Source organism: Epinephelus fuscoguttatus, linkage group LG5 (assembly GCF_011397635.1).
Source record: "Epinephelus fuscoguttatus linkage group LG5, E.fuscoguttatus.final_Chr_v1".
Taxonomy (NCBI): Eukaryota; Metazoa; Chordata; class Actinopteri; order Perciformes; family Serranidae; genus Epinephelus; species Epinephelus fuscoguttatus.
The window spans coordinates 35,721,161-35,740,450 of NC_064756.1; the positions used below are offsets into that span (position 1 = coordinate 35,721,161).

The window sequence follows — 19,290 nt, forward strand, 5'->3', positions numbered from 1 at the left end:
GCAGCAACCAGGAAATAACACCTTTCATCCATAGGGTGGCACCAGTTACCTTCATTAAGTTACTGTTTCTGTCGTTCAGAGATAAGAAATATACAAGATCTTATTTATATAGATGTAGCACTTTTGTAAACAAAGTTACAAAGGGCTTCACAGGATATAAAAAATAAGGAACATACAACTATTCACAGAAAGGATACATGTACAGATACAGAGAATACAAATAACTAGCACCTATACAGGGAGGGCAAGGGGGTAGAATTGGTTCTGAGACATTTTTTAAGCTGTTTGTAGACTCAGCAGATCTAACAGAGGGGAGGAGACAGTTCCAGAGGGATGAGGCCCTTACTGCAGGAACACAATCACCCTTAGATTTGTGGAGGGAGTAAGGTATGAGTAAGAGACCTTAATTGGATGGTCGAATTGGCCTAGAGGTGGTATGGGGATGTTAGAGTTCAGAGTAGGGTCTTGTTCTAAGCAGTATCTGGTAGTCTCTCTTGTACATTATGGGAAGCCAGTGAAGGGATGCAAGGATTGGTGTGATGCAGGATCTACAGTTGGATTTAAAGAAACAGTGTGATGGATTTAGGGGATTTAGTGTCATCTAGCAGTGAGGACTACAGATTGCAACCACTTGAAACTTGTCCCACGAAAATGGATGGATGGTTGCTTGTCTTGCCAATACGTGGAAGGCTTTTCCTACATAGGCCGTACTGAAAGATGCCCAAGGGATTGCCTTGCTGAGCTTATATATACTATTAGAACTAGAAATCACAACTATGCCATGGGTAGACATTTAAGTGAATTTCACAATGCCAATGATTCCTTATTACTCATAGGGGGCACTGAACATAATAAACATTTGGTTGGGTGGGGCAACAGACTACAGAAAATCAATCAATTAAGCTTTTTGAATTCGTCAAATGGATGCGTTAAAGTGTCTGGGTCTCAGTGAAGATATAGACCTTACATGTTACATATTCTCTGTTTTTTCTCTGCAACCATAGGGGGTTCAGTGCCTTGCTCTAAAGCACATCAGCAGAACATGTTTGTTTTGCCTTTCAGCCAAATAGATATATGTATGTATGTATTATTAACATGATAAGAATGTATTATTGGAGTGATATGTGTGTGTGTGTGTGTGTGTGTGTGTGTGTGTGTGTGTGTGTGCATTGTGTGTCTTCTTTCTTTTTTTCCACTGTTGGTGACCTCATTCCTCCTGTCTGGTCTCAGAGGTCCTCTGCAGCTCTCAGTTTTCCATCAGCTGAAGGGAAACTTAGGTCTGCTTTAGGTGTCGTTGCCTCAGTGGAGCAGCCGGTTGTTTTGACATTCGTCAGTGGTCCAAAAACATACACTTATTAAGCCTCAAGTGTGATTAAGGCAAACTACACTGGAAACTTGATGACAATAAAGACAGCATTTTGTTATTCCAAGGTGAAGAGACGCAGCAGTCACCATGCTATAGGACAGAATGAGTTAAGTGGTTTAACTCACATCACATCAACATGTGTGTAGAGGTATTTCCTAAAGTTACAGAAATTTTCATTGCTTATTTTAATATGTGATATTTATTTTTGTCAAGTATCCCAACCTGATCTATTTCATAAATTGCTAAAAAATTGCCTTGATTGTGAGTTTTAGCTCATAATGCAAAGGTAATAATACAGACTGAAATACAGTATCTCATTTTGAATTAGAATTCATCCACAGTCTATTTGTCTCATTTTGCAAATACTTACTGGCTTATCCCAGCCTTTATCTTGAACTAAATATAAGAAAAGATATGACAGTTTACCCAGTGGGTAAATTGGGTAGTTGCAGCAGAACAGGACAGAAATAACACAAGTATAGAAATCAACAGAAATAACTAATTAAAGCAATATAGACTAAAATAGGAATAGGAAAAAAATAGAAACTGTAAAAGAGCATTCTGATACAAAACGAAAATATTTTTGGGGTTATTTTTTTATTCATTGTTAACAAAACCTGCAATCATGTTGTCCCTGGCTCTGTCTGCTCTGAAGCAGTTGGCTCTGTAACTAACTCTAAAAATGCAGTGTAAAACATGTTACTGCCAGTATTTGGCTCCAGTAAGCTGGAAAGTTTGACTGGAAACAAAATGGGAACTATTGTAACATCTGACCAGATACTGCAGCTGTTGACATAGCATGCTTGGATTTTTCCCTGTGTCCCTTCAGTCCAGCTGAAACACAGGGAGACAGAAAAATAGCGAGAGAGAAAAGCAGCATTATGTGAAAATCAAAGCTAACGCTTGAATCAGCAGTTATTTAAATCACACAACACAGCATTAAAATCAGTCACGATCTAACAGTAATTAATGATGATCTGTTTTTTACACCAGACTGGTAATCTATTACTCACAGACGCCAGGTTCATACAGAACAATGGGCTGGAAAATAGTGGCCCTTGACGAAAAAATGGACCAAAGCTCCATCAAATCAGTTGGGACATTTTTTTTTGTTTATTGATTTTACCGGAGAATCAAATGCTCTTTTTTTCACATCAGGAAACTAATTTTCTAATTTTCCACTTGGAATCATGTCTAAAGAAATTTGCAGCAGTGGCTCTACTCTGCATTGGAATGTATCCACATAATTAGCTGAATGCTTCCCTTCTAATCTCTTTAGTAGCATAGTTGTTGTGTCATTGCACAGATAAGCATTGTGTTATACAGGAATGTACATGCCTATCATTGCCAGCGTATTTGGAGTGAAGCATATTAATTTGGGGTGTGTTTGTGTTTCTGTCTTGTCTCAGAGAGCTCGGCTTTTCTCCACCTTGGCTGTTTTCTGTCTCTGCTACTGGTTCTGTCACTACTTTGCAGTGAGAGCTACTCATGTCACTATCTCATGGGATCATGCGTTTGGTTGTGTGTGCATGCTTGAGATAGAGAGAGAGAGTGTGTGTGTGTGTGTGTGTGTGTGTGTTTATCAGTCTGTCTGCAGATTATCTCGAAAAACTATTGGACCAGTCATTCTCATATTTTTGTGCATATTTATGACTGTATGCTCAAGGACTTTTCATGGTTGCAATAATTCCCAATTGTTGAAAAACCTGTTTCATTGACTGTTTTATATCGTCATCAACTGCTGATGTCTCACTTCTCTCAACCGGCAGGTAGAAGGCGAAAGTTTTCTGGAAAAACAACAGCCCTTACCTAGTTTGTTGCAGGCCACATTTTGGCCTTATCTTGGTCTAAACAACTGACATCGATTGAAAAGTTTGGTCTCATTTTGAACCGAAGCATCTGCAGATTAATTCCATACCCAATATGTTATGATCCACTAAACTCAGGCCTAGGTATAGGATGAATTAGTCCCCATTTTGTCGTCTTCTTGGCCATCTTGACTATAAGGGAGCCGGGAGGAACAATTCCACCGGGTGCAGCCCTCCTTGTCTGGCTGGACTTGGTTTTGTTCTGTTGTCTGCATGGCGTCATACCACACCAGGAGTGTTTCAGAAGCCTGAAACTTTCCTGGCTTTGTAGATTTGCAGATTTGGTTGATTTGGTCATTTTTCCTTGATATTTGGTATCAACACATCAGTACAAACTGCATGTGTTCTGGTAAATCATTTCTTATCTTCTCTCCTTTCTGTCTTGTCTATCTGTCTTTATTTTGTCTCTCTCTTCCCTGTCACCCATTTTTTTAAGTTTCCATGCTCATGATAACTATGATGATGATGAGAGGATGACAATGACTGCCAATACATTATGTCCTGCTGAACTGAGGATGTAACTATAAAGCCCTTAGAAGCAGATTTGGGCTTTATTCATGAACCTGACTTGACTCTTCTCCTCTCCTCTCGCCCCCACCCGCCATCTAGTAACACCAATAACCATCAGCACCAATGAGAACACACAGAGAGCTTTCAGTCGATTTTTAATAGATGTCACCTCATTGATCTCTGTTTTGTGTCAGGCCGACAGTCATGCATTGTGAATATTTGATATTCCATTCGCTGCTACTTGTTTTGCATCTACTGTAGCTGCCTCTCCTGCTAGTGATGAAAGGCTTTAGAAACTAAATACAACAACAAGTCAAACACATATAATCACAATATTCAGCTGATAAGTAATGCCGGGATTTATTTACAAGAGGAAGTTTAGTTTTTATCCACGAGTTTTATATTCAAAAGTTATAAAACTTCTAAGATTTCAGGTCATTGTGAAGTTTTAACATCATTAGATAATATTGTGTAAAGATTTTCTTTTTTTTATTGAATGCCCACATTTCAAGTTTGAAATATACTTTGATGATTTATGTAGATGATGCATGTTTATTTTAAGGAAAGTTGATCTCCTGTTTTTCCTCCTCAATGTGAGCACTTTGTTGTGAAAAATAATTTCTTTAAAGCTTGTTACTTTAAGTGCTTATGAAATATTGACATGGCTGTCAGTGATGTTAAATGTTTGCTCTCTGCACTAAAATGTTTCAGTGAATTGTTACAGGTTAAATAAGTCAGGTGCAGAGGTTTCGTTCGACTTTCTCACTATCTGTCATTTTGATAGACAGGGTCATAAAAATTCCATCATAATCTGATATTGCCTGTCACTTTAATTTTGAGTCTCACCTGCTTGTCCTTCATCCTTGACTGCATTGTTAGCAACGTGGTTATTTACAAGTTTGACATAAGAGCTGAGCCTTTTTTGTATCTGTGTGAGGTTTTTGGGACCGTTTAATAGCTCTGTGTTGGATGTCATCTACTGTTGGCGTGTTAGCTCGTGCTAACTGACCAGACATTTGACTGACCAACCCAACAATTTTCACCTTGTTTATCAACCCCATCACAATTATTGGGCTTTTTAAAGAAACTTCGGAAACTCAGGTGCTGTTACATTTTGCAATGTGATGCAGCTATATAACCTACTAATGTGATGGCTAAAGCAAAGAAATAATCTCCTTGACTAAAGCTAGCTAGACAACGAGGTCAGTGAGATCAAAGACAAGACTAGACAACGGCTAATTAATATGCGCATGCCACCAAGTGGATGGGAGTGTTAATTACCTAAAGTTATAGCAGATTGCCCTCGGAGTTCCTATCTGTCGAAATGACAGGACAGCCTTCAGATTTTTCTGTCATTGTTTAAAAAAAAATAAAAAATCAGTCAGTGACAGAAAATATTCAGTTAACTTGGCCACTGGTCATGTGCACAAAGAAGGTGGAACTACAGGCTTGTTACTGTATAATTACAGATGAATCAGTAAGACTATATTTAACATGATGTATTTCTTTGATTTGAGAGGATGCAAAGTTATCCTTTAGCTCTAGTTTGATGTTTTTTAAAGGTCAAAGATTGAACAAAATATTGCAATTCTTCTCCAAAACACAAACAGACTTCTACTGACAGAAAGTGAAGAGTCAATTGTCTGGTGTGAACTCCACCGAGCAGCTGACATTTGCGGCCTCTGCAGCATCCTTGAAAGCAAACAGGAAGTACATGACCTTCCTGACCTTGGCAAGCTCAGCAATCCTTTCGCCGAACTCTTGCATGTCTGCCTCCAGCCATTTGAGTGGTGAATCCTCCGGGTCCTCAGCGTTTCGCCAAAACGTTCCGATCGGTTCTAGCAGCTGACGGGTCATCAGGTGGGTGAGGTCAGGGGTCCAGTGTTGAGAAATACCAGTGATGGTGACACGACCGTAAGCAGTAAGGGAGAAGTGCCAGCGGGAGAATTTCAGCTCCTGGATGGGAAAGTCCAGCCGATACACGGCCTCATGGGGGAGAAGTAGGCGCTCACCATCCTGTCGCTTCTGCCCTGAGCGCTGCAAAGACGATACACGGAGACGCATCATCTGCAGAGGAAGTAGAAAGAGAGAAAGAAAGAACATGGGAAGAGATAGATGAAAGGAAAATTGAGATTGGTTCGAGAGGAAGAAGTAATGTAAAAAATTATCCACCCCACCACCCTTTACTCTGTAGTTGGGATTAGGGTAGTGGACGTCTGTAATGGACGAACAACGTACAACAAAGACCAAGGACAGGTACTGTGAAAGGACTCATGCCTGAAATGATTTGTCTAAACATCAAAGTTAAATCAAGATCTATGTTTTAGTCTTTGATGGAAATAGCACATTTTAAAGAAGAAACAGACAATATGTTATGAAAAATGTTTTTATGTTGTTATTTTACATGTTTTCAGAAGCTCTATCAGACTGAGATTGACGCACCTCTATAATTTGAAGATCTTTCCATAGGTTTTCAATAGTGTTCAGTTCAGGGACTCTAAACCAGTTTTTCTCAGCACAGCAAAGGTGCACATTACAGGTTTTTTTAGGAGTGGGGTTGTATGAGGTACTTAGCCAAAATACATTATCAGTTTAAGTGACTACTATATTTAGAATATTTTCACCGCTTTACCTTACTGTCAGACAGCAATTTCCGAAGGGGAAATTAAGCCATTACATTGCTTTCCTCAAAGCCAGACTCAATTGATAAAAACACATTTAACATTGCTGAACACAGGAGCCGCTGGTCTACCGCTGCCTCGATCAGTTATTTTGTGTTATTGTGTGACTTTGGCTTTAGAAGGGTTAGTTTGGATTCACCTCAGTCACCCAAGAACACAAACTAATTGATCAAGTCAGCAGTACACCAGCAGCTCCTGAGTTCAGCAAGGCCAAAATTATTGTTATTGTCAATGGAATTTGGTGGCTTTGATGAGAGCATATGTGGGGAACTGAAGCCATCAGAACAGGCTGTCTGACGGAAAGATAGACGGTGAAAACATTCTCAGCAAAGCGTACACTAACTGATAGTGATTTTTCAGGTGGGTCATTTCATAGGTGGCTAAAATATGTTTTGCTGCTGACCCGTCCACAGCAGTACCTTGCTTGACTTCATGTCGGCGCTCCTGCCACTTCTCCATACTCGGGGCATGCCGACAGACATCTACTGTAGGCAATACACTGACTATGATAAGAACCTCATACAACCACACTTCAGACTATCCTAACTATAACACTTGAGCCCAGGAGCTGTTGACCTCAGCTGTGGCTATTTGTGAGGCAGTGTGCAAGGCTAGTACTCAGTGTTTTAACTCATCTATTGATCACGACACCAGGGACATTCAAAGCACAACACACACTACAGGAAACCTTCACAGTGAATGTTCTGAAGACTGTTCATAAAAGCAGGGAGAAAAGTTTGATGAAACTCCAAAAAGTAAACTTTGAAAAGTCTGCCAACAATGAAAAGAAAAGTAATACACTGAATTAAAAAAGTTTTTTTACCATAAAGTAAAGGATTATATACTTTCTTTTTAAAGATATCAACATTTCATCAGCCTTCAAAACTGCAATGGTGACATTTTTGGTGCACAAACCCTCAAATGTGCAATTGGGTTAGATCTTTGGACATTCAATGATATTTCCTTCTAAGTAAAGACAAAACTGCATCCACACGTACTATGACAACAGACGAGATGAGAAGTTGTCATCCAAAGTGAGAACCTCACCTCTGTCAGCGCAGTGTCTTCTTTGAACACCAGCTCTATTGTGTCGGTGTGGGCTGTGGCATGGTCCATGTCTGACTTGAAGGTTATAATCCTGGATTAAGGAGAGGGTGAGCCTGGCCAGTCTGGATGGATGCTGTGATAGCTAGTGGAGCTCTGGTGGAGTTTATCATTTCACTCTCTCTTTTTCTCTCCGTCTCTCTCCCTCCCTCTCTCTCTTTTCTCATAGGTTCGTATGCCTTCTCTGTCTCCCCTCCCCTCTCCAACTATTTCCATCACACAGTGACAGGTCCTCACTTTATCCCCCCCCCCCCCCGCCATCCTCCCTCCTGCCCACAGGGTACTTTGGTTAGGATGCATTGATCAACCACATAAAATGGGACAGGGTAGGGGAGAGCATTGGGACATGGGATCAATGCAAAAACAGCATCAGTCAGGATAATTGGTGCTCAGCCCTGCTAAGCTTGTTTCAGTCCTATAAAGGCTGATAAGTGACATTTCTGCACCAAAATGTTGTAAAATGTCCACACGTACTATGTTTCTTAATGTGTTTATGATATGCAATTTCATGCCGAGGTGTAAACTCAAAATAAAACAAATCTCTTCCTGCAGTAGAATAATTTATCTTCAGACACTGTGAATCAGGTTTGAAATGTCTGAATATCAAATGAATATAATCTACGTTTTTTTTTTTTTTCGTTTTTTTTTTTTTCTTCTTTTTTAAGGCGTAATGGAGGTGGGTGATGTGTGAGGGTGCTAGGCAACAGGAGGTGCTGATGACGTACAGAAGGGAACTCTGGGAGTTTCCTGAGGGCTTCTGGGAGCAAGACTGGTCTTGGCTCAATGGATCAGTTATTTATTTATATCACTCATTTCACTGAGAATTGTTAGTGTGACTGTGTGACTCAGGATATGGGTGGATGGCATTCCCTTGTCACAAACTTTGTGCATCCTCGGGTTAATTAAGGGGAAACAGGTGGAAAACTGAACATTTTAGGAATTAACAAATGGACAGAATATGTAAAGAAGATATTGTCATATGTATTAAATGGATCATGTAAAAAATGAATACTCATGTATATTGATTATTATTTTTTGCCTGATGATCATTAAAGCTGGGATAAGCAGAAATCCGGAAAGGGCCAAGTCCCCAGTGACAGAGGTAGACAGGTAGTCCAGCAACACGGGAGACAGACCTTTAGTTGCAAGTGACAGTGTAAACCCCCCAGTGCCAGGTGTCACAGTGGGCTGGTGGCCAGCAGCAGCGCTGGGTCAAACCTGTTAGCTGATCTGGCAGGAGTCTGGGCTGTCTGGTTCCCAGGAGGTGGGCTTTGTGCTGGCTGGATTTGGGGTGCTGCAGCTGCTGACTGGAGGGTCGATCTCTGCTGCCCGCTCCCCTCCTGGCGTGGTGGTCTTTATCGGTGGGGAGTGAGGCAGAGGACACACTGTGATTTAAGGCTCTAGCTAACGTTAGCAACATAAACGCAAACATGAAACTGCAGCAGTGAGCCTTTGGCCCCTGGTTAGCAGAAGGCTATACCATTAGCAACATTTTTAGCCACAAATACTGGATTTTTACTCTTTTTTTCCGAAGTATTCCAGATCATATTGGGGTTGTAAAGAGACTTTAAACAAATACAACAAAAATCTTTTAAAATGAGTTGCCTGCCCTAGCTTTAACAAAACATCACAGTGTACGACACCACTCAGATTATGAGATTTTCCTGCTTCACTCTCGGGTTGACATTGAGATTCTGGAATTTCACAAGAATTCTCAGCTAAATTCTCTGGGAAAGTCACCAGCAAGAAGCCGCAACTTAGCACTGAAACATCTGAAACAAAGACCACCAGACCTCATTAACACACTGTCATAGCTACAGTATACTTATGTTCAACCTACAGGTATCACTACGTCCAATTTCTGAGTGAATGTGATTGGATCCAAACTGAACAACACACTGCGTCTGTCTTTCTCTCATTTTTATTTTGTCTATTCATTTTACATTCCAGTATAGTGTAATAAACAAATTAGACTTGAGATTAGACCAAATTAAACCAACTTGAGCTTGACGGTGTGTTTTTTTCCTCAGGTGATCCCTGACTGGAAAGACCAGGAGTGGGATGATGAAAAACCAGAGTCCTATGCTGGGATCTTCCACTTTCGGTTCTGGCGGTTTGGTGAGTGGGTAGATGTGGTGATCGATGACCGGCTGCCCACGGCAAACGGACGGCTGGTGTACTGCCACTCCAACGACAGCAACGAATTCTGGAGCGCACTGGTGGAGAAGGCCTACGCCAAGTAAGACTTCAACTGTTTGTTAATGGCCCAGACACACTTAACCGATATCAAAGCACTGGTGGCCGATAAAGGCCAACCGTTAGGTTGACTCACGCTACCTGTGTCTTGTCCAAAAAGTTGCACTTGAACACACCACAAAGACTCGGCCAGCAGCTAACTAGCAACTACGTTCTGCACTTCTCTGAGAGTAAATAACTCTCCATACCAGCAGGCGGTGGTAGTTTGTATTCTTCATTCAAAAAGGGAAACTGGAAGACTGACAGATTCAAGATGCTAGTTAGCCAGTTAGCACTTTACATCAGGTTGATATTTACTTTGTGCTAGTGAACAGGAACACAAACAATTAAGAAACATGTCTGCTACAGAGCTCAGTGGCTAAAGAAATAAAATCTTAACAAATATAACAAGTTTGTTTTGATTTCACGCCCTCTTTATGGTAGTCGTTTGTTTGCTTTCCTCACTTCTGTTTCTCTTCTTGTGTGCTGAGCTGAACTGCCAATCAGGGTGATTTCAGGCACAGATGGGCTCCGCCGTCTCCGGCACAGATTCAATGTGCTGAATCGTCAAAAAAAAAAAAGGCTACAAGGACCAACTAGTGCTAATGGTGCAGGACACACTGTGAACCTAGGGTGACAGAAACTCAACAGCAACCCGATATTGACCAATGGTAGACAGCTTGGTGTGTCAGGGCCCATATCTGCTGCCCAGATAACTTTTGGAGTCTGATATAATATTTTATGAATGAAAGCCTGAGTTGTATCTGTTTCTTCTCAAAACTTGTACTTTAAAAAAGCCAAACAATATTGGTCACCCTCACCCACTCCCACTGACTGCTGCAATGCAATTGCAAGTTGGTAAATGGTGCCATTAGGGTTAGGTCTTGCCTCTGAACCACTGATTTAATTTTGAGAGGCGCCCTCTTTAGTACACGGGGGGCTTTTCTTTTGCAGTCTTTTCTTAAATTTGAAGCTGAAGTAACAAGAAAGAATCAGCAAGAATAAAATGTATCAATTAAAATGTCTGTACGTAGGCACTGATGATTGCTTGTGGGTGTTTTCTAGGATGTGTGGATGCTATGAGGCACTTGATGGGGGCAACACAGCCGACGCTCTTGTGGATTTCACTGGCGGCGTGTCAGAGCCAATGGACTTGATGGAGAACGGGTTCAAAGACGATGAAGAGAAACGCGCTGAGCTGTTCGAGAGAGTCTTAAAAGTCCACAACAGAGGAGGCCTTATCAGCTGCTCGATCCGGGTGAGGAGCAGACAAACATACATCTGAATGATTAAATGAATTGATTTAGAAAGGATTTACAGACTGACTGAACCAGTGCTGTGTCGTTCCAGGCAACCAGTGCAGCAGAAATGGAGGCCAAGCTGGCCTGTGGCCTGGTGAAGGGCCATGCCTACGCGGTGACGGATGTCCGCAGGGTGAGGCTGGGTCATGGCCTGCTGGCCTACTTCAGGTCGGACAAACTAACCATGATCCGCATGAGAAACCCCTGGGGAGAGAGAGAGTGGAACGGGGCCTGGAGCGACAGGTGAGGAAGAGAGATCCACAGACACTGAAGTTTAAGGAGCAGTGTGTAGGATTTAGTGGCGTATAGTAGTGAGGATTGCAGATTGCAACTGGCTGAAACTTCTCCCATGTGCCAGGATGAATTCTCGGTTAGGGTTCCTACAGTGTCCACTGTTCAGGAGGTTTTAATTTGGAGCTGACTTATCCACAGAGGTCTCTTTATCTTCAAAACAAACAGACCAGGTGATTTAAACTGGTAAAAACACTGAATAAAGCAAAATCAGTATTTTTCTGATATTGTTCGCCTCATTGACAAGGGGCTGCTAACTATGGTGGCTGATGCGAAAAGGCAATTGGCTTTTTCTAGGGCCAGTGAGCTCTTGTTGACTCCAGACTCTTGGACAACTCAGTTGTGCTCCTGGCATTGTCAGGAAAAATAAAGATCTTTTTTTCCCTATTTGCAGCTCTGAAGAGTGGAATAAGGTCAGTAAGAGTGAGAGGGAGAACATCGGTATGACTGTGCAGGATGATGGAGAGTTTTGGTGAGTTTGAGTCCAACGGTGCCCCCTGTTGGCAGACACAAGATGCCTGCATGGTTACCTCCCTGAGGTCATTGACCTACAGTAACTGTCATTCACTCAAGGGTTAATTTGATGATGTAATAAATCTTTTTACTGATTCTTAGGTGATTTCTAAACATAATTTACATTTCTTTGTCTTTCTTTACATTTTTTCTTCATTCACCATAAATCTCTCTGATCACACAGTAACTTACTCTGAACCCAAATTTCTACAATTTCTACTTCTCCACCCCTCTTTCTCTCCCCTCCTGCAGGATGACATTTGATGACTTTATCGCCAACTTCACAGACCTCATCCTGTGTCGTCTCATTAACACATCCTACCTGAGTTTCCATAAGACATGGGAAGAGGCTGTGATGCGGGGCTCCTGGCGCCGCCATGATGATCCGCTTCTCAACCGAGCCGGGGGCTGTACCAACAACAAGCACTCCTTCCTCCAGAACCCGCAGGTGTTATTTCCTCTCAGTGATTCATCATTTCTCGGATCTGGTGTTAGACAAGACTGTGAACATTGCAATGGTGACGACTCTGCTGTGGAAAGAACTATAATACTATGTGTGTATTTATTTTCTCTGTGTTGCAGTATGTGTTTGATGTGAAGAAGCCGGAGGACGAGGTACTGATCTGTCTGCAGCAGAAAGACCGCAGAGCCACACTGAGAGAGGGAAGAGGAGAAAACTTGGCTATTGGCTTCGACATACACAGGGTCAGCTCAGTGTGTGTGTGTGTGTGTGTGTGTATTAGATGTCATCTCAAAATTCATGCACAAGTTATGTTAAGTCTTCAGCTATTCCACTCCTGAGGTCTTTACGCTGGCTTCTTGTCTGTCAAAGAATTGATCTGAAAATACTACAGTTGGGCGGCACGGTGGTGTGGTGGTTAGCACTCTTGCCTCACAGCAAGAGGGTTGCCGGTTCGATCCAGGGCATGGGAGCCCTTCGGTGTGGAGTTTGCAAGTTCTCCCCGTGTCAGCGTGGGTTCTCTCCGAGCACTCCGGCTTCCTCCCACAGTCCAAAGACATGCAGATTGGGGACTAGGTTAACTGATAACTCTAAATTGTCTGTAGGTGTGAATGTGAGCGTGAATGGTTGTCTGTCTCTATGTGTCAGCCCTGCGATAGTCTGGCGACCTGTCCTGGGTGTACCCCGCCTCTCGCCCGATGTCAGCTGGGATAGGCTCCAGCCCACCCGCGACCCTCAAGAGGATGAAGCGGTTAGAAGATGAATGAATGAATGAATGAATGAAATACTACAGTTGGTTTATAAGGCACTAAATGCTTTACGGCTGAAATACATTTCTGATCTTCCGTTGCATAATGAACCATCCAGACCTCTCAGGTTGTCTAGGACAGGTCTGCTTTCTGTCCCCAGAGTCAAAACCAAACATCAAGCAGCAGCATTCAGTTTATGTGCTCCACATATCTGTAACAAACCCTCAGAAACCTGCAGGTCCACTGCAACCAGCTGAAGACTGTTCTGTTTGCTGCTGCCTTTTATTAAATCAAATATTTACTTGTATTCTTGTTTTTTATATCTGTCTTATTCTATTTTAGCTTGTTTTTATTTTCTCTCCTCTTGGCTCTTTAATGACTGTTTATAACTGTGTGTAAATTTCCTTTTATGATTTGTTTCTTTTGCACTTTGTCTTGATGTTTTTGATGTTTTATATGGAGCACTTTGAATTTCCTTGTTACTGATAAATAAGGTGCTGCTGCCTGTCTGTCTTCAGGTGGAGTTTAACAGGATCTACCGCATGCACGTTACCCAGCAGAAGGTTGGTGGGAGCATTTACATCAACTCAAGATCTGTGTTCATACGCATTGACCTGAAAGAAGGGCGGTACGTCATCATACCCACAACCTTTGACCCTGGCCTGGAGGGAGACTTCCTGCTCCGCATCTTCGCTGACCTTCCAACAGACTGCAAGTAGGGACACACTGGGCTTGTTTTATTTTGAACTCAGCCTTTGTTGTTTTCTGTGTGACTGTTGCAGTGATTGCCGCTCAGCAGCATTATTGGATATTAAAAAGGAAACTGATTTTGTGAAATGGCAGTTTGAAAGTGATACTTAACATCGTAAAATAGCAAATATGTCACCCCTAAGCCTGACTGACACTTAATTAGTTTGACAGTGTGATAGTGTGAAAGATTTTAACTCCTACCAAACCAGTAGGTGGCGTTTTCTGCCAGCAGGGGGTCTCTCAGTCAAACACTAACAAAAGATGGAGCAACGCCGTCATTGCAGTCAGTTTCTCGCATTTGTAATTCCTTCAGTTTTCGTTGTTCAGGAGGTTTTTTACCAGGAGGCGAATTATTATAGTAATGAATTTATTTTGCAACATTTAGCTACACAGTAGGTATAGATTTAGCTTAGTTTGTGCAGTGGTGTTTCAAGATTCGTGTAACTTAGGATGTGGCTAGTGTTAGCTCGCTATAGGTAACACTGTGCCGTGACAAAAGTTCCACCGTTATTGGTTTTATTTTTCATCATATTTGGAAAGGAGAAACAACACTGATTCAAACTGCAGGCAGGGAAAGAAATGCTGTTTTATATCAACAGACTACAACCCTTTTCTTTTTCACCACTGATTTTAGGTACCGGCCAATTGTAATGTGACATGACTTGCCCCGCTCTCACTCTCCTTTCACTCACTCTTTAACTCTTGTTGCATATCAGTGACTTACAAGACACAGAAACAGGTTCAGCCTAAACCACAGGGGCAAGTCACACCTGAGGACACAGCACTGGGGTTTAGGACACCTATTTTCTTTCCTTTTTTTGGCAGACAGCACCTTTAAAACTTAAAGCTCAAAACTACTGACAGAGCAACAGCCCATTTATTAACAACATCTTTAACATGTGATAAAAACAAAGGATCATGAACTCAAGAACAAATTCAAGTACCTCTGTCTCTCTCTCTGTCTTTGTGACCTGTAGGGAGTTGACTGTGCATGAGCCTCCAAAGACCTGCTGGTCCGGATTGTGTGGTTATCCCTCTCTGGTCACTCAGGTCCACGTAATGATGGCTAACGGACTCGCAGGACAAGACTCTGATGGAGGTTAGTTTTTTTTCAAGAGTCATCAACAATGACCCAAAGACACTGAGACAGGATATTTTCCTGACACCATTAACAGTTACTGAGTTTGATTAAATTGAACTTTATAAGCTTCACAAAACAAGAGTTTGAAGGTATTTTTAGAGCTCTTTGGACATTGCAGTGTTGAGTATTATGCCCTGAATTGTATTGTTAGTTTATATCACAACTCAATGTTTTGGTTATTATTTAAAATTATTATTTTAAATTATTTGCACATTTATTGAATATGAGATGAGACCTCTGGCTGACTACAAATATTTCTGCTGTATTGTCTTGTTTATAAATGTAGTGATACCCAGTGGTGGTGGAAGTACTCTAAGCTTTTACTTAAGTAAAAGAAGTAATAATACCACAGTGTAGAAATGCTTTGTTACAAGTAAATGTCCTGGTTTGAAATGTTTTCTCAAAGATACATACTATGCAGGTTTGTCCTAAAATACAATATATAAACTCATACAGAAGTAATCACCCTCAATCATCACTTAAGACCCACTAGAAGTGTGTCACAGATGTATTTATCTGCTGAAACTCTGCCCTCTGTATTTTTTATTATGTTATCATTGTGTTCAGGACGTTACTGGAGACAGCGCACAGGAGAGGTCAAAACTGTGGCTGCTAGTAACAGTTATTTTCATTGTTGATTAATCTGTTGATTATTTCTCAAATAATCCATTAATTCTATTAAATCCATTAATTTAGTGAATATTATTAATATTTTTTATTACTGATCTTAGTCTGTATGAAGTCGCTAAGGTTGTCAAAAAGGCTAGTGGAGTAAAAAGTAGAATATTTCCCACTGGGATGTAGAGGAGTAGAAGTACAACATAGCATAAAGTAGAAATACAAACATTGTACTTATGTACTAGTACTCAAGTAATTACATTTCACCACTGGTGACACCCAGCTGTGCCTGAATCTTTCCAGATTTTAATATTACAGTTTTATTTAAGCCTCTGCTACATACAGTGTGTTAGCTAAGAACTGTATAGCTTAAGTCACAATGGAGATGTGGTTTTTGTAGCTTAAAGACTGAGTTCAGGGGATTTAGGGGCATCTGTTGGCAGACATGGAATACTATGTTCATAATTTTGTTTTAATTCATTTATAATCACCTGAAAATGATTGTGTTTTTGTTACTTTAGAATGAGCGGTTTATATCTACATAGGGAACAGGTCCTCTTCTATGGAAACAAATCATGTTTCCCTCAACGGACAAATCAATCACAGGCTTTAGACAGGGCCATTTGCACTTCCAGCTGGTCACTGTAGTTCTCCTACGCACTTGATATACAGAGAGAAGTTTCAGTTCTGCAACCTCAATGCTAGATGCCTCTAAATCCTACACACTGGAACTTTAAAAGTTGTTAATAATCAAACATCATTCACTTTCCTTAAATAACACATGAATTAATATGGTTTAAATGTTCTCAGCTGGCACTATGTGTGTGTTTGTGTTTCAGTGTCTGACCCCTATGTGATCATTCGTTGTGAAGGAGAGAAAGTTCGCTCTCCAGTCCATCAAAACACACGAAGCCCCAACTTCGACACCAAAGGGCTCTTCTACAGGAAGAAAGCCAACAAGCCAATCAGCATCGAGGTTTGTGTGTGTGTGTGTGTGTGTGTGTGTGTGTGTGTGTGTGTGTGTGTGTGTGTGTGTGTGTGTGTGTGTGTGTGTGTGGTAGTCAGCTAAGTCTGACAGAAAATTGTGCAGTGGTGAAAGAAGTATTCAGATCAGTAAAATGCTGCATTCACGTGCTCCTCAGATGGTCCCATTTCCATGGTTGGAAAATTGTTCCTCTGACTTCAGTGTGTTCAGGAGCTTTAGTTTATAATGTGGAAACAACATGGATGCTACAAAGAAGATGTGTTGTATTTTATTGCTCAGATCATTTGAGCAACACATTGATAGCAGTTTGATGCTTTTTACAAACAGACTTTGTCTCAGACTTGTTGCTGCACCAGCACATCCCCTAAAACTACTGAAATATTGCTCCTCTGACTTAAAGCCAATAAATAACTTTTAAACTAATCTGGGTCACACTTTGTGGACAGCAACTAACGGTTTCAACTTAACACCATATTACACATTACATTTTGTATTAATAATCCAAATCTGCAAAGTAACTAAAGCTGTCAGACGAATATAGTGGTGAAGAGTACAATATTTACCTCTGAGACGTGGCGCAATAGAACTATAAAGAAGCAGAAAATAGAAGTACTCAAGTAAAGTACAAGAACCTCAAAGTTTTACTTAAGCAGTGTACTTGAGTAAATGTACTTAGTTACATTCCACCGCTGAAATTGTGTCTGTGTTGTGATTGTTATTGTCACATGTAAACGGTGAATTCCTCTCTCACTATGTCTCTCAGATCTACAACCACAACGTGTTGATGGACTCCTTCCTGGGTCAGGTGACATTGCCGGCCGAGCAAGGTGAATTCCAGCAGACGCTACACCTGAGGGACAAGGGCAATCGCCGTGACAACGACCTGCCGGGAACCCTCACTGTCGCCGTAGTGACCAGCACAGTGCTCACCAACATCTGAGACAGACCACGAAACCATCCAGTCAGCTAAAGTTTACCAAATTGAATTGCCAGTTTACCACTCTGTAAGGGTAAATATTGTCCCAAATAGAGAGGGTTTAGTTATTGGAAGTTTACTTAATAGAAGATGACACATCCAGCAGGAGGTCTGCAGAGATCATCAGGGCCCAGCTGTTCAGAAGTTATCTCATCAGATTTCAGATAATCAGATTGGATCCAATCTTAAAAATGGTTTGTTCAGAGCATAGTGGTGGTAGTACTGGGATACCTTTGATCCAGGCTGGATTCCATGTTTTTATTGTCTTTGATGGCACCTGTGGTGATAAGCAGTAACAGCAGTGTGTATGTTGACAGATGAAGTATCAAAACCAGGCTGGTGAATTTCCAAACTGGGATTACTCTGATCTAGATTGTAGTTTTTGAACATCTGGGCCCGGAGGAGGAAACCTGATTCTCCTGCTATGTTTCAGCCTTATTAATGTCTATTTACCAAATGATTTACAGTACTTGTGTTATATTGTATCTGAATATCCTGAAAACATGAGAATTGAAAATGAGGTCTTGCTGACTCATAAACATTGTTTACTGTCCATGAACCACTATCAACCACTACTTAGTGTTCTTTTTATTCTGCTCTTAAATGTCTTACTCTATTTTATCTTTTATCTTACTTTAATATTTTTAAAATCCTATTCATGTCTTTTTATATGGCCTCCTTTTATATCTTGTCTCAATGCCTCTCATGCCTCCTGAACACCCCTTTGTATTGCCTTGTTGAAAGATGCTTTACAAATAAACTTGCCTTGCCTGTGCCATACCTATACTAGAGAGCAAAGTCGGGTCATTACTGAAACAGTAAAAGCAAATGAGATCACAAGAAATAAGGCTTCAAATGATCTGTCTGCAATTATGCCATCTTCCTGTACTCTCTTTCTCAAGTAGAGCGGCGAGCTTTGTTTTTTCTGCCACTGGAGGTATTCTGTGTCCCGTATTTGTGGACTTGGTTTCGCTATTTCAACAGATCTCTGTTATAACTTGCACAAATTAAACAGGCAATCTGCTTCTAGTGATTAGTGGTTTAGTGTAATGATTGACAGAGGCCCCTTCTTACATCAAGATGCTTAGACTATAGGAGCTTACAAGGCACACACAAGAATTATTTCCATGTTCACAGACGCAAGAACAAATTTACAAATTATAAGAATACTTTATTGTTAGAATAATAATAGAACAATACAATACATTGTGTGGAGGTACACATATGTCTCGTGTGCTGCTGCAGCTTTTCACCCATCTGTGAGATTCAAAATTAAAAAACAGTCCATTTAGTGAAGTTGAAAAAAAAGGCAGGTGGATTGTTTGCATACATAAAGGTGAATCCATGTTCTTATAGGTAACTGTCTTTTTCAACAGTCCACTACAGACTTAACCAGTGTGTTGACAGATGTATGTTCCACCTGACATACATTTTGGCACATTTTGGACAAGAACAGATTCACTCCATTGGGCTGCATGATAAGAGAGGAAACATTTGCATCACAACACAAATTCTATGCTAAGTTTTCTTCCCTGATTTACTTGCAAAATATTTAAAACTCAGTCATACACCCCATAGGTTTGAGTCTGAAAAATATCAAGGTATCTAAATTAAAAGGGTCATCATTCATTTGCCTTACTATATATATATCATTGTTTGCCTTAGCTTCATGTCTTCGACAATATAAATAAATGAATTAATAAATAAATAGAACGTTTTTAAACCCTTAAAAATTTGCTGAG

The 19,290-nt window shown here is 40.9% G+C and overlaps 2 protein-coding genes across 2 annotated transcripts in view; one reads left to right on the forward strand and one right to left on the reverse strand.

Annotated features, from left to right (window-relative positions):
- The window catches only part of LOC125889514 (calpain-5-like), a 35,635-nt gene extending 17,301 nt beyond the window's left edge, over nucleotides 1-18,334 (forward strand). Inside the window, exons 4-13 of the mRNA XM_049577561.1 lie at nucleotides 9,560-9,768; nucleotides 10,830-11,022; nucleotides 11,115-11,308; nucleotides 11,751-11,828; nucleotides 12,122-12,317; nucleotides 12,452-12,574; nucleotides 13,597-13,793; nucleotides 14,806-14,927; nucleotides 16,427-16,563; nucleotides 17,336-18,334. Of these exons, the coding sequence (XP_049433518.1) occupies nucleotides 9,560-9,768; nucleotides 10,830-11,022; nucleotides 11,115-11,308; nucleotides 11,751-11,828; nucleotides 12,122-12,317; nucleotides 12,452-12,574; nucleotides 13,597-13,793; nucleotides 14,806-14,927; nucleotides 16,427-16,563; nucleotides 17,336-17,512 (1,626 nt within the window). The 3' untranslated portion in view covers nucleotides 17,513-18,334. The remainder of the gene's footprint in view (nucleotides 1-9,559; nucleotides 9,769-10,829; nucleotides 11,023-11,114; nucleotides 11,309-11,750; nucleotides 11,829-12,121; nucleotides 12,318-12,451; nucleotides 12,575-13,596; nucleotides 13,794-14,805; nucleotides 14,928-16,426; nucleotides 16,564-17,335) is intronic.
- LOC125889515 (olfactory marker protein-like) lies at nucleotides 1,898-7,655 on the reverse strand. The gene is made up of 2 exons (XM_049577562.1): nucleotides 7,473-7,655; nucleotides 1,898-5,811 (listed from the first exon to the last, which is right to left on the reverse strand). Exons 1-2 carry the CDS (start codon nucleotides 7,539-7,541, stop codon nucleotides 5,380-5,382), a joined length of 501 nt encoding a protein of 166 aa, XP_049433519.1. The 5' UTR covers nucleotides 7,542-7,655; the 3' UTR covers nucleotides 1,898-5,379.
- Nucleotides 18,335-19,290: the final 956 nt, after the last annotated feature.

Coding starts and splice junctions, on each gene's coding strand:
- LOC125889515 (XM_049577562.1), bottom strand. CDS start 7,541: ATGGACCATGCCACAGCCCACACCGACACAATAGAGCTGGTGTTCAAA. Junction 5,812..7,472: donor AAGACACTGCGCTGACAGAG/GTGAGGTTCTCA, acceptor CTTCCTCTGCAG/ATGATGCGTCTCCGTGTATC.